The sequence below is a fragment of the Neoarius graeffei genome, chromosome 3 (assembly GCF_027579695.1).
Source record: "Neoarius graeffei isolate fNeoGra1 chromosome 3, fNeoGra1.pri, whole genome shotgun sequence".
Classification (NCBI taxonomy): domain Eukaryota; kingdom Metazoa; phylum Chordata; class Actinopteri; order Siluriformes; family Ariidae; genus Neoarius; species Neoarius graeffei.
In genome coordinates this window covers 77024288-77038969 of record NC_083571.1, presented here as the reverse complement: position 1 = coordinate 77038969, position 14682 = coordinate 77024288, and the positions used below count along the sequence as shown (strand labels likewise).

General features: G+C 39.9%; 1 protein-coding gene across 2 annotated transcripts in view; it reads left to right on the top strand.

Annotated features, from left to right (window-relative positions):
• Nucleotides 1–14682, top strand: part of cd2ap (CD2-associated protein) — a 118411-nt gene that overhangs the window by 53090 nt on the left and 50639 nt on the right. The window contains exons 6-7 of one of the 2 annotated variants that reach the window (XM_060917367.1): nucleotides 3728–3894; nucleotides 13661–13742. In XM_060917367.1, coding sequence (XP_060773350.1) covers nucleotides 3728–3894; nucleotides 13661–13742 — 249 coding nt within the window. Of the gene's footprint in view, nucleotides 1–3727; nucleotides 3895–13660; nucleotides 13749–14682 lie in introns of both variants that reach the window. The other variant, XM_060917366.1, reaches the window with a different exon arrangement.

Here is a 14682-nt window from a genome sequence, read left to right as displayed (position 1 = left end):
TCCAACCTCGTCACTCCCATCGCAAACCTTAACATCCTCAACTCCACCACCTCCAACTTTGCCTCCTGTCTCTTCGTTAAGGGTACGGTCTCCAATCCATACATCATAGCTGGTCTCACTACTGTCTTATACAGCTTACCTTTCACTTTTGCTGGGACTTTCCGATCACAAATGACTCCCGAAATCCTTCTCCAACTGCTCCACCCTGCCTGCACTCTCTTTCTCACCTCACTATCGCAGCCCCCATTTTCCTGCACAGTTGACCCCAGGTACTTGAATTCACCAACTTTCTTTACGTCTACTCCTTGCATCTTCACTACACTCTCATCCCCGTTCTCATTGATGCACATGTATTCTGTTTTGCTCCTGCTCACCTTCATTCCTCTTCGTTCCAATGCATCCCTCCATCTCTCCAAACCCAACTCAACCTCCTTTCACCACATATCACAATATTATCCGCAAACATCATGTTCCATGGCGACTCTTGCCTCACTTCGTCCATCAAGCTATCCATCACTATGGCAAACAAGAAAGGACTCAAAGCAGATCCTTGATGGAGTCCCACCTTCACCTTGAACCATTCAGTCATTCCAACTGCACACCTCACTGCTGTTTCACTGTTCTCATACATGTCTTGCATTCACTCCACTCTTTCTCATACAGTACCATAACTCCTCTCTTGGCACTCTATCATATGCCTTCTCCAGGTCTACAAACACACAATGTAGCTTTCTCTGGCCTTCTCTGTACTTCTCCATTAACATTCTTGAAGCAAAAATTGCATCTGACGTGTCTTCCTTGGCATAAACCTGTACTGCTGTTCACAGATTGCTACCTCTCTTCTCAATCTCGCCTCCAATACCCTTTCCCATAGCTTCATGGTGTGGGTCATCAGTTTTATTCCTCTGTAATTACTGCAGCTCTGTACATCTCCCTTATTCTTGTATATTGGGACTAGCACCCTCTTTCTCCATTCATTTGGCATTTTCTCATTCTCTAGGATCTTATTAAACAATCTCATTAGGAACTCCACAGCCGTCTCACCCAAACATCTCCAAGCCTCAATTGGGATACTATCTGGTCCGACTGCTTTCCCAGTCTTCATTCTTTTCATGGCTGCCCTCACCTCATCCTTACTAACCAACTCTGCTTCCTGATTTGCTGTCTCCAATGAATCTGACCTTTTCTCTCTTGGATTCTCCTCATTTAATAAATCCTCAAAGTACTCTTTCCACCTTCTTAATACACTCTCTTTGTTTGTCAGCACATTTCCATTTACATCTTTCATCACTCTTACCTGCTGTACATCCCTCGCTTCCCTGTTTCTCTGCCTAGCTAGTCTGTACAGGTCTTTCTCTCCTTTGGTCTCCAGTCTTTTGTACAACTCTTGGTATGCATCTGCTTTCGCCTTTGCTACCGCTCTTTTTGCCTTCTGTCTCGTCTCTCCTGTATAACTGCCTGCTTTCCTCGTCTCTCTGATTGTCCCAATTCTTCTTTGCTAGCCTCTTCTTTTATAATTTCCTGCACTTCTTTGTTCCACCACCATGTCTCCTTGTCTTCCTTCCTCCCACCCTAGCACCTTTCTTGCTGCCTCTCTTACCTAGTACAGCAGTAGTATTCCAATCTTCTGGCAGACTTCCATGACCACGCAATGCTCGTCTCATTTCTTCCCTAAACTCCTTCTGATGTTCAACCTCTTTTAGTTTCCACCACTTAATCTTAAGCTCCATTATTTCCCACTTCCTCTTTTTCACTTTCAAGCTCATCCTGCACACGACCACTTGATGTTGTCTAGCTACTGTACACTCTCCCCTGCCATCACTTTACAGTCTCCAATCTCCTTCAGGTTACCCCTTCTGCAGAGTATGTAGTCCGTCTGTGTAGCTCTTCATCCACTCTTAAACGTCACCCTGTGCTGCTCTTTCTTCTCGAAGTATGTATTGACTATTGCCAAATTCATCCTCTTTGAAAAATCAACCACATTTCTCTTTCTTACACCAAATCTGCCCATCACGTCCTCATCTCCTCTGTTTCCCTCGCCAACATGTCCGTTGAAATCTGCTCCTATCAGCATGCGCTCCTCCCTTGGTATACTTTCTACCACTTCATCCATCTTTTCCCAAAAAGACTCTTTCTCTTCATTCTCACATCCAACCTGTGGGGCATATGCACACACAACATTGATTACCACTCCTTGAATCTCCAACTTCATGTCTATCACTCTATCTGACACCCTCTTCACATCAATCACACTGTTGACCAACTCTCCCCTCAAAACAATACCAACACCACTTCTCTTTCCATCCACTCCATAATAAAACAACTTACATCCATCTCCACTGTTCTTGGCCTTGCTTCCTTTCCACCTCATCTCCTGCACACACAAAATGTCCAACTTCCGTCTTTCCATCATACCTGCTAACTCTCTCGCTCTGCTAGTCAGTGTTCCCACATTCAGTGTTCTTACCCTCAATTCTATGCTCCTTCCCTTCCATCTTTAACGCTGTCTCCTAACATGCCTCCCCCCTCTCTTTCTCCTTTTCCGTTTTGGCGCAACAGTAGCACACTTTCCACTGGCACCCTGTTGACCAAGAGTACCGGAGGCGGTCGTTGTTAACCCGGGCCCCGACCGAGCCGGTATGGTATTTCTCTCTTCATTCCGCATGTTAGATTTGGCACAGTTTTACGCCGGATACCCTTCCTGACGCAACCCTCTCCAATTTATCCGGGCTTGGGACCAGCATCAAGAGTATGCTTATGCACCCCCAGTGGCTGGATTATTCACAGCATGAAAGTGCGCCTGAAAAATTTGCAGGAATTCCGTGATGAAATCATGACATACCAGAATCTCAAGGGAATGTTTCCAACATCTTGTACAATTCATACCATGAAGAATTGAGCAAAGAGGGGTCCTACCCGGTATTGGTGTAGTGTTCCTAATAAAGTGCTTTGAGTGTATACTGATCCCTTGATCATTTGAGACTATAGCATGATGTAATGTGTTCTCCATACTGCCCCCTACATATGAAACTGTGTGTTTTGTATATATTTGTTATGGAAGCCGAGAGAGGCCCTTCATATAATCCTTTTTTTTTTTTTTTTTTTATTCACCTTGTTGTCCCGAGATAACGACGTAATTAATTCAGGATCTCGAGAAAACAAAACCGTTATTTCGAGATCTCGAGAAAACAAAACCGTTATTTCGAGATCTCGAGAAAACAAAACAATTATTCTGTGATCTCGAGTAAACAAAACAATTATTTCATGATCTCGAGTAAACAGCTGAGAAATGGTTCATTCAGGTATGCCAAGAGACTTGTGATATGCTGACTTTGGGGCTATTTCTCATTCTGTATAGACGCAACTTTGGTCATTAGAATGTCTGGAATAATCGATCACCTAATAAGGCAATATTTTGATCAGGGGTTAAAAAGCCATTTCTGCTCTGTTACATGTCCGCCAATTTCTAAGTCTTCGTTGTCTGACCCACAGGGGGCGCAGCTCTGCTAGAAATCTCAGCTGTTTTCTTGAGATCACGAAATAATTGTTTTGTTTTCTTGAGATCTCGACTTAGTTGTGTTGTTTTCTCGAGATCCTGAATTAATTATGTCGTTATCTCGGGATAACAAGGTGAATAAAAAAAGATTATATGAAGGGCCTCTCGCGGCTTCCGTAGTTTGTTTATAAGTGTATGCTAACAAGGTTTTGTTTGTGTATGCATGTGTAGACAGTAAAGAGGAGGTCACAAGTCCAACTTCCCCTCACGCTGGAAACGGGGTCATCGCACAGCCTAAAAAGATCAAAGGTGTTGGGTTTGGCAACATTTTCCGTGAAGGCTCAGTGAAGCTCAAACCTCGCTTGTTGTCATCTGAATCCGAGGAAAAGAAAGAAAAAGTAAGTTTGCTTTAACTTTGCAGCAGTATGTACATTTGTTCTCAGAGCTAGAACTAAACTGGATTACAACTAATGAAAGCAGATGTTCTTGTTTTTATTGACAATTGAAGGCACTTCCCACTATACATTGTTGCTAAAATATACAGATTAGCTTCATTTCTGGTCAAAAAAAGAATATTTCATGGTTCAGTCATTGATTACTATTCGCTGTAGTAATTAGCAGTCATTCAGTCTTGCGCATTGGCATGCTGCATAGTCAGTGTGTCTGTTTGGATTAAGGGGGCCAGCTCGCCCTTCCCAGAATCCAGTTCGTTGTTTTTGTTTTGAAAGCACATGACTGCTACCTGCTAGCTCTCCGTGCAGCAAAACCTCCACAAATTCACTCTTTACTAATTCACTAATCCCTTTGAAACCCATCTCAAATTTTTCTTCATCTGTATATGTTTATATTTATCTGTGGATCCAACCTGCTTTGTGTAACAGCCCAGGATGGTGGGGGTGGTGTAGTGGTATAGGGAATGGGAAAACTTTTAACACAATATACCATATCTTTTCTTTCCTTCGTGGCCACTGGTTAGGGTCCATTACAAAAGAATAACCATATGAAAACAGAGTGGATCAATTGAAAGAATTTGAAATCTAACTACTTAAAGGAGATACACAGAGACTTTATTTTTAAATAAATTTCTGAGTGGATAGTATCGCCATCCTTGACTCTTGTATGCTGCATAAATGGGAATAAAAAAATATATTTTTGAGAGTTAAAATCGACCTCAAAGTTGGCATTCGAGCTGCCCCGCTGAGCCAGTCAGCCCTGAGTGCGTGATATCACAGCGGTAACCGGTTTTAAGGCGGAGACCTTTTACAGCTATAGACCAAAGTCATATAAATAAAAATTGATGGTGAAAGTAAGAAATGCCATTACCGACTTGCTCAACTAAGACTGATTTGACTTAACTGATTGTGGGTTGACTCTCATTAAAACAGGATAGGTGTTATAACTTATGCAACATACATGTACATGCATGCATTTTCACTGATAAAACACAAAAGTCAAATTAAATAATCTTATACCGGTAACTTAAACCAGTGTTTCCCAATCACTGTGCTGCGGCACATTAGTGTGCCGTGAGAGATCATCAGGTATACCGTGGGACATTATCCAATTTCACTTAATTGTTCTGAAAATGTATTTATTTACTGCAAACAATTTGTCTTCGTTCGTCTATGCCAGCGACGTATAGTGACCGGCAGAACAATTAAATACTCTTCCAATAGATGGCAGCAGGTAGCTAATTAACCTGTGTATCTACCTGTTGCCATTCAAACAATAGAATTAGTAATGCTTCAGGTGTGACAGCGGTGATAGCAGGGATGAGAGTTTTCTGCTTTTCGGCGGATTTCCACTTTTTCTGAGTAAAAATCGACCTTTTTATATTATGCCAAATCCGTTGATTTTTTTTTTTCATTTATTGAGGGGGATTGGGGTATGTTCCTTTGTGATACTCAAGCGTAATTCATTCCTACGACAATGTTGCATGTTTACATTTTCGCTATCTTTAGTCTCGCTAAGTCTCGTGGTAGAATACGTGTTCTCTACAATGCAATTGGCCAAAACATCGATGGCGAGAGCATGATAGCCAATCATAACAGTTCTTACGAAAGAGAGGACTGACCAGCTTTTGTCTTTGGCCAAAAAGCTGAAGAAGTCGAAATGATCAAATGAAAATGAGAAGTGACTGTGAACTATAAATAATTGTCTAAAGTGTACACAGACATTATCCCATAAACTTAGCATTCGTTTGATTTAATACATTGAACATGTATATGATGGTCAGTAAATCTGAATTAATGCTGACAGTTTTGAAAACTTAAATATTTCAAAAGACTTCTTGAAGAAATCATATGCAACTAATGAGGACATAGGGAGAAAAGGTCAGTCACCCTAAGAAATTTTATTTAATATATGAACATTTTGGTAATTAATAGAACTTAAGTTTAATGTGAATTTAGTTTGTCATTTTTGTTGATCATAAATTATAACCATACCCTTGAATGTAGAATGTGATTTTATTTTGAATTCAAACAATACTCCTATTGCAGGGATGAGAATTTTCCGCCGATTGGCGGATTTCCGACTTTTTCAGACCAAAATGATCGTTTTTGAGATCGATGTAAATCCGTTGAGAAATTTTTTTTTTTGGGGGGGGGTATGATTAATGATCTGTGGTCACCTTATAACGCAGACATCCCAAGTCTCCCGGAAGTTCCGGGAGTCTCCTGCACATTGATAGAAGCAAGCAAGAGCGTGCGCGCACATCTTAGAATGTGCGCGCGCGAGGGGGTGCGCGAGGGAGACTATATGCAGTGTTGCCAGATACTGCTGACATTTTCCAGCCCAAAATATGTTCAAAACCCTGTCAAAATGCACTTAAAAGCACCCAATCTGGCAACACTGCCTGTGTGCCTGTTCATGTAGTGCATGCCAGACAAAGAGCATCTTGCTTTGGGTTACTCAGCAAAATAAGCCAATCAGCTTTCAGTGTGGGCGGGCTTTTATCTCTTTTCTCGAGGACCGGAGTTTGAGTCAGTGCAGCCTACAGGCATGGCAGGGAGAGAGCGCGCGCCCCAAAAAATATATATCAATTACACGTCATATATAAGTGTGTATCTTTTATAAATGGGGTTAGCTTATCTAATGTAGCATGTTGGGGAGAATCATAGTATCATATCTATATTTCTGATAAAATTTTAGGTATGACGGCGTGTATAACTCTCCTACTTATTGCTCATTTCATAGGGGGAATTGCTGGCACATGCTGCGCGGGAGCTTCTGCCCAAATTTTTTAGGCCGAGATGAACTTATAGTTTTTGATTTAAAAAAAACATTTCCAGTATGTAATGCCCATTGTACATGCCTGTTCTTTAACTCAAAATCACCATCTCGATCTTCAAATTGACCATATGGTATCTGTATTACATTACACAACATCCTGTCCAGATAAAACCTAGTTAGTACACACAACAGTTGAAAGGGAAGTGATAAGTGATGTTGAATGTTGCCTGCTTAAAGTGCCATTCCACCATTGGATGTATTTTTTTGGCATAAAATACAATATATTTTATGACAACATGACTAGACAGAGAAATCTTTTAGCTTCAAAATGATATATCAAACATAATTTTTTGACAACAACAAGTATATTAATTTTGCGACCAAAGTCACCTACCCTTTTAATTTCCGCGCGGTAGTGAAACGTGATGTCATCGGCAGGTTCCCCTTCTTGTGTACCACATGTCGGTCTATTTTTAGACCAGGAAACCCCCAAAGTGAGTCTCATTTCTCCTCGTATATGGGGGCCAAAAAAATTGCGAAAAATTGAGTTAATCTTTCAGTTAGCTAGATTTATTGGTATTAGCTAGATTTATTGGTATTATTTTTATCGCGTTCTATCCACCATTGCTGATAATCTGTGCCACGTCACACGTGACGTGGTACACAAGAAGGGGAACCTGCCGATGACATCACGTTTCACTACCACACGGAAATTAAAAGGGTAGGTGACTTTGGTCGCAAAATTAATATACTTGTCGTTGTCAAATTGTTTGATATATCATTTTGAAGCTAAAAGATTTCTCTGTCTAGTCATGTTGTCATAAAATATATTGTATTTTATGCCAAAAAAATACATCCAATGGTGGAATGCCACTTTAATATGCAAGACCTCCTGCTACCACGATAACATCAGAAGAAAGCTTAAGAGAATTATATGATAGAACTTTTTTCTGGTTTGCACTTCATTGTAAAGGATTGGAGTATTCAAAGATGAATCACAAAAATGGAGAAATATAATACTGTCGAGCTCGTTTATATTAAAAGGTGCATTGATTTTTTGAAATAATCAAATGTGAATTGATTAAAAACAAGTCTCTTGTACCATATTAATCATTTTCACCTGGGAGTCCACCAAGAAGGGGAATTTATTTCCAAATAAATTGCAAATTTTTGCTGATAAAATTAATGGTTTTGGGGTAAAAAAAAAAAATAGCCAAAAATAATTAGCCCCATGGGCCCCGCCCCCCGTGCCCCACCCCGGTTTTTTCAGACTTTTAAAATATTTTTCATTCTCATCCCTGCTATTGATTTGAAGCATATTTTCATGTAAATATATAAAAAAGACAACAGATTTTTTTTTTATCTACTACAGCTCAGATTGCAGGAAAAGTGGTTTGTAAGGCCTTATTTTTCAAAATTTTCCTGGGGGGGGGTATCCCTTCCAGGGAATATATATATTACACACTACCGTTCAAAAGTTTGGGGTCACCCAGACAATTTTGTGTTTTCCTTGAAAAGTCACATTTTTATTTACCACCATAAGTAGTAAAATGAATAGAAAATATAGTCAAGACATTTTTCTGGCTATTTTGAGCATTTAATCGACCCCACAAATGTGATGCTCCAGAAACTCAGGCTACGTTTACATTAGACCGTATCTGTCTCGTTTTCTTCGTGGACGCGCTGTCCGTTTACATTAAACCCCCTGGAAAAGCCAGGAAACGGGAATCCGCCAGCGTCCACGTATTCAATCCAGATCGTGTCAGCTCCGGTGCTGTGTAAACATTCAGAATACGCGAATACGCTGTGCTGAGCTCTAGCTGGCGTCTCATTGGACAACGTCACTGTGACATCCACCTTCCTGATTCGCTGGCGTTGGTCATGTGACGCAACTGCTGAAAAACGGCGCGGACTTCCGCCTTGTATCACCTTTCATTAAAGAGTATAAAAGTATGAAAATACTGCAAATACTGATGCAAATACTGCCCATTGTGTAGTTATGATTGTCTTTAGGCTTGCCATCCTTCCACTTGCAAGTGGTAAGTGATATGCGCTGGGATCACACACACAGCGGCTCAGTCCCGAATCGCGGCTTGTGCACTTCATTCGCGCGCTGTGTGAGCTGCGCAGGGCCGGAGTGCGCACCCTCCAGAGGGCACTCGCTGTTCAGGGTGGAGTGATTTGGAGCGCAGGATGCCTGCGGAGCCGAGCGTATCCGCGTATTGCTGTTGCTGTGTGCACGGCTAACGGTTTTAGTGTAAACGCGAATCGTTTTAAGAACATTAATCTGATGATCCGCTGATTCGACGTAATGTAAACGTAGCCTTAATCTGCTCAAAGGAAGGTCAGTTTTATAGCTTCTCTAAAGAGCTCAACTGTTTTCAGCTGTGCTAACATGATTGTACAAGGGTTTTCTAATCATCCATTAGCCTTCTGAGGCAATGAGCAAACACATTGTACCATTAGAACACTGGAGTGAGAGTTGCTGGAAATGGGCCTCTATACACCTATGGAGATATTGCACCAAAAAACAGACATTTGCAGCTAGAATAGTCATTTACCACATTAGCAATGTATAGAGTGGATTTCTGATTAGTTTAAAGTGATCTTCATTGAAAAGAACAGTGCTTTTCTTTCAAAAATAAGGACATTTCAAAGTGACCCCAAACTTTTGAACGGTAATGTGTGTATGTATAATTTTTTTTTTTTTTGGTGATATTTTTGTTTGGTGGTGTGCAGTGGGATTTTTCAAATGTAAAATATGTGCCGTGGCTCAAGAAAGGTTGGGAAACACTGACTTAAATACACAATACAAGTTACATGTATTAATCTAAATGCAGGTAAATAACGTTTTTTTTTTGTTTTTTTTTAATTCAAATGAGAGTCGGGGGGCGGCACGGTGGTGTAGTGGTTAGCGCTGTCGCCTCACAGCAAGAAGGTCCAGGTTCGAGCCCCGTGGCTGGCGAGGGCCTTTCTGTGTGGAGTTTGCATGTTCTCCCCGTGTCTGCCTGGGTTTCCTCCGGGTGCTCCGGTTTCCCCCACAGTCCAAAGACATGCAGGTTAGGTTAACTGGTGGCGCTAAATTGAGCGTAGGTGTGAATGTGAGTGTGAATGGTTGTCTGTGTCTATGTGTCAGCCCTGTGATGACCTGGCGACTTGTCCAGGGTGTACCCCGCCTTTCGCCCATAGTCAGCTGGGATAGGCTCCAGCTCGCCTGCGACCATGTAGAACAGGATAAAGCGGCTAGAGATAATGAGATGAGATGCACTAAAAACGAATTATTTTCTCTTGGTGTATTACATGAAATTACAAGACAAACAAGCTCTGTGGTTTGCTGTCATTAAAACACTATTTGGCCAAAAGTACGTGTACCCCATCAATCACATCCGTGTGCTTCTTCCCCAAACTGTTGCTACAAAGTCAGAAGCGCACAATTTTGTATAGAATGTCTCTGTATGCTGTAGCTTTATAATTTCCCTTCAGTGTAACTAAGAGGTCCAAACCTGTTCTATCATGGTAATACTCCTGTGCACAAAGCAAGCTCCATGAAGACATGGTGTGTTAATGTTGGAATGGAAGAACTCAAGGGTCATTCCGTGCCAACTCACCTAAGGGTCCCCACATCACCGTCTCAGATTTTGCTCAAAAAATTCTATAATCAAGAATCATATGTTTGTACCACACATGCAAAATATTAGCTCCCAATTCATTGTAGTTTTGGAACTACTGGCCTTTGAAATTTTGATGTCAAAATACCACATGACGAAATGGCTCTTTCCCCAACTTCAGAGACCCATAACTTTTTATTGCAGCTATCTAGACAGTTGTGTGTGCAGATTCTTACTGAATGATACCCACTCTTTTCAAATCTGTTGTCAGAAAGCCTCTGAAGGACATACGTTTTGCATAATGGGAAGCCAAAAATGACGTTTTGGCCAAAATCACATAAAATTCATTAAAACTCTAGGGGGCATAGTAGAAATATGAAGCTAGTTAGATTTTTTTCCTCACTACATAGTATTTGTAGGGTTGTTATCTGTTCACAGAAACATATTTTGCCATGAAATTTCAATTCCTGAATTTACAAAAAAATTTTTAACATCTTACGTCCTTTCCGAGGGGGCTAAAATAGGGCATTTTCGCCATCTTATTTGGTCATGTGGCTAGGGGTTTAGGATCTTCAAATTTTTTGTGAAGATGCTCTCATATAAGATGTAACTACTCCCTGATTTTTTTTAACAAACGCCCCTTGCTTCATATTTTAATAATTTTTTTTGTACATGGACAGCTTCATCATTTTTCACTTTTTTCCACATTCAGAACTCTGTAACTCTAAATTGGAAGATTCCTACTAGCAGCTATTTCAGATTTACATACACTGACACACAAATTTTCATATTTTAGTAGTTGTATGCCCAAGAAATTCATATTTTTCTTTCTATTGGGACCTAAAAACAGCTATTTGGCCAAAAATGACAAAAACGCTGGGCAGCTTTTAATAAACAAGGGAATAATAAAGGGGTGTTTTGCACACAAATTAAGGCTTATAAGAACCTAATCTAGGCATACACATTTCCTGAACAACTTTTTCTGTATTGTATATTATTTTTTGCAATTAGAAAATTTTAGGTATAATTGCAATTTTTGTTGAATATCCTTGGAAAATATAGAAAAATAACAACAAAATTCTGGAGTAGTATTTTTTATATACTTCAAGGTTGTGTAAGCACAAAACATTTAGCAATGAGGTTTTATTTACATATTAACACATTCAATGATCCATGATCATGATGTTGAAAAACATCACAAGATTTGTACATAATTTAAAGTCAAATATGGGCATCCGTGATAATGGGTAATTCATTCACAGGCAGTACAGTTTCATGTGATGTGCTAAGACACTCATAAACTGTCATCTAGTAGTACATAAGTTAAAACTTAAGTCTTTCACAAGTTTGAAGTCATCCTCTGTTAGTTGGTAATGGCGTCCCCCACTTTTTATGTTTGGGGCCTCTACCACACAAAGGACATGAAGCAAAGGCACCCAACATTCATCTTTCCTGCTTTGTGGTGGCCATGAGAATGTGTTGCCTCGTCCTTGTCTCATGAAATTGACATATGATTTCAAATAACAGGAATGTAAGACACATTTTTCAATTAAAAATCAGCATTTACTAAGGATATCATTGCTTATATATATATATATATATATATATATATATATATATATATATATGGATAGAAAAAGTCACCACATCTTTAATTTATGAGGAAAATAGCCCATTCCCTCCAGAACTTGAAAAATATCAAGTCAACATTTTTGTCATTTTTGGCCAAATAGCTATTTTTAGGTCCCAATAGAAAGAAAAATATGAATTTCTTGGGCAGACTACTACTAAAATATGAAAATTTGTATGTCAGTGTATGCAAATCTGAAATAGCTGCTAGTAGGAATTTTCCAATTTAGAGTTACAGAGTTCTGAATGTGGAAAAAAGTGAAAAATGATGAAACTGTCCATGTACAAAAAAAAATTATTAAAGTATGAAGCAAGGGGTGTTTGTTAAAAAAAAATCAGGGAGTAGTTACATCTTATATGAGAGCATCTTCACAAAAAACTAGAAGATCCTAAACCCCTAGCCACATTAACAAATAAGATGGCAAAAATGCCCTATTTTAGCCCCCTCGGAAAGGACGTAAGATGTTAAAAAAAATTTTAAAAATTCAGGAATATAATTTTCATCGCAAAATATGTTTCTGTGAACAGATAACAACCCTACAATTACTATGTAATGAGGAAAAAAATCTAACTAGTTTCATATTTCTACTAGGCCCCTTTGAGTTTTAATGAATTTTAAGCGATTTTGGCCAAAATGCCATTTTTGGCTTCCTATTACGCAAAAAGTATGTCCTTCAGAGGCTTTCTGGCAACAGATTTGAAAAGAGTGGGTATCATTCAGTAAGAATCTGCACACACAACTTTCTAGATAGCTGCAATAAAAAGTTATGGGTCTCTGAAGTTGGGGAAAGAGCCATTTTCGACATGTGGTGTTTTGACATCAATATTTCAAAGGCCTGTAGTTCCAAAACTACAACATAATTGGGGGCTAATATTTTGCATGTGTGGTACAAACATATGATTCTTGATTAGAGAATTTTTTGAGTAAAATCTGAGACGGTGATGTGGGGGAGTTCCTGAAATTTAGGTGAGTTGGCACGGAATGACCCTCAAGTGTCCTGCACAGAGCCCTGACTGAACTCAACCCCACTGAACACCTTTGAGATGAACTAGAACTGGAGCCTCCTCACCCAGCATCAGTGCCTGATCTCACTAATGCTCTTGTGGCTGAATGAACACAAATCCCCATAACGACACCCCAAAATCTAGTGGAAAGCCTTCCCAGAAGAGTGGCGCTTATTATTACAGCAGAAGGTGAACCAACTCTGATCAGAATAAAGTCTGTGCCAATAACAGGTGATGATATGATTAAGATCGAACAGTTTAGTCTTGTCTGAATGAAACTGCTGTTCCTCCACGTCTTCCTTTGCTTCTATGCAGAGTGTTGCTTGCATCTCAGCACGTGAGTGCTGCATCATGGAGCAGTAATTATAACTGTCTGTGCTTTTAAAGAAACTCTGCCAGTGTTTGCTCAAGTCCCATGTGTCGTTCCTTTTGCTTTGCAGACATTTGATCATGAACCACTTTTTATGTGTTGGATTTCTGTTGCACTTCTAGTTTTTAGTTTGTTTTTATGTATGCATCAGACAGACAACTAGCGGTGTGAGGTTTTGTCTCATTAAAGTGGGTCTGCATTTAATGACTGGGATCGTAGCTTAGAATTGACAATTCTAAGAAGAGAGAGAGAGAGAGAGAAACATTCAGCTCATTTACCATTCTCAAGCAATAAATAATTGTTCATGTTTTATTTCAGCCCATCCCATCATTACCGTCAGCCCATAAGCCTTTAAACACGGTAGATGCTCACAAAATGGAGAAAGATGGAGACAGCAAAGGTAAAGGTGAGCATCTGGCCATTGCCCATACTGCAACTTAGACTAATGTGTTCATGGTTTTGGATTGAATTCATTTATAAGTTGCAGCATTTAATATAAATAAAAATGTGTTTTAGTTGGTGGTGTAGGCCTATCAAAGCATGTTCGATATAAACCAATTTGACAGACCAAAAAACCCAAACAAATAGCCTGGCAAGCCAGACTAAATGTGAATATTTAGTCTGGCCTCACTCGTAGACATTTCCGAAGGGTGTGGGAGGAACAACCCGCTGTCTTTCAAACCGTCTCTGTGCGTATAGGCCAACGCTCTGACCAATCAGCGGAACAGTGACTGTGACATAGTCAGAGCGACAGAAAGCAGTGGGGGAGACCTTGAAATAAATAATTTTTCAAAATGCGTATTAATTAATAAACAGGTTCTAGATATTAAGAAGTTTGGAGATAATGACCACAAGTTTGGAGTCTGTACCACATACTTAACATACACTTTTTTTTTTTTCAAGGGTTTGCTTAAACTGTTTGAGAGTTTTTATTTAGTGGTGTTTGGTGAAATAATTTCCCTTAAATTTAAAATAACAGGAAAATAAGAAACAATCAAAAAGTAATGTTTCAAAGCTGTTTATTAATTCTTCGTACTGCACAAACTAGCCCCATCCTTTTGGCTACGAGCGGAGCCAGCTGGTAGATCAGACTTTTGCCATAGCCGGTCGGCAAAACAGCGAAAACGTCCTTCTTGAAAAGGAATGAGCGGAGAGCCTCTTCCTGCTCATGTTTCAACGAAAACTCCAAGTCTAATTCTTCTAAAACTGATTCCAAAGCGGAGTCAAACGCGCGCTGTTCACTAGCCGTAGCCATCTTTCCTGTTGTGCTTTCTCCAGCGTCGCGCAGCCTTGTCGTCACTCCTGCAAAAGCCCGCCCAAAGAATCCAAACAAAAACCTT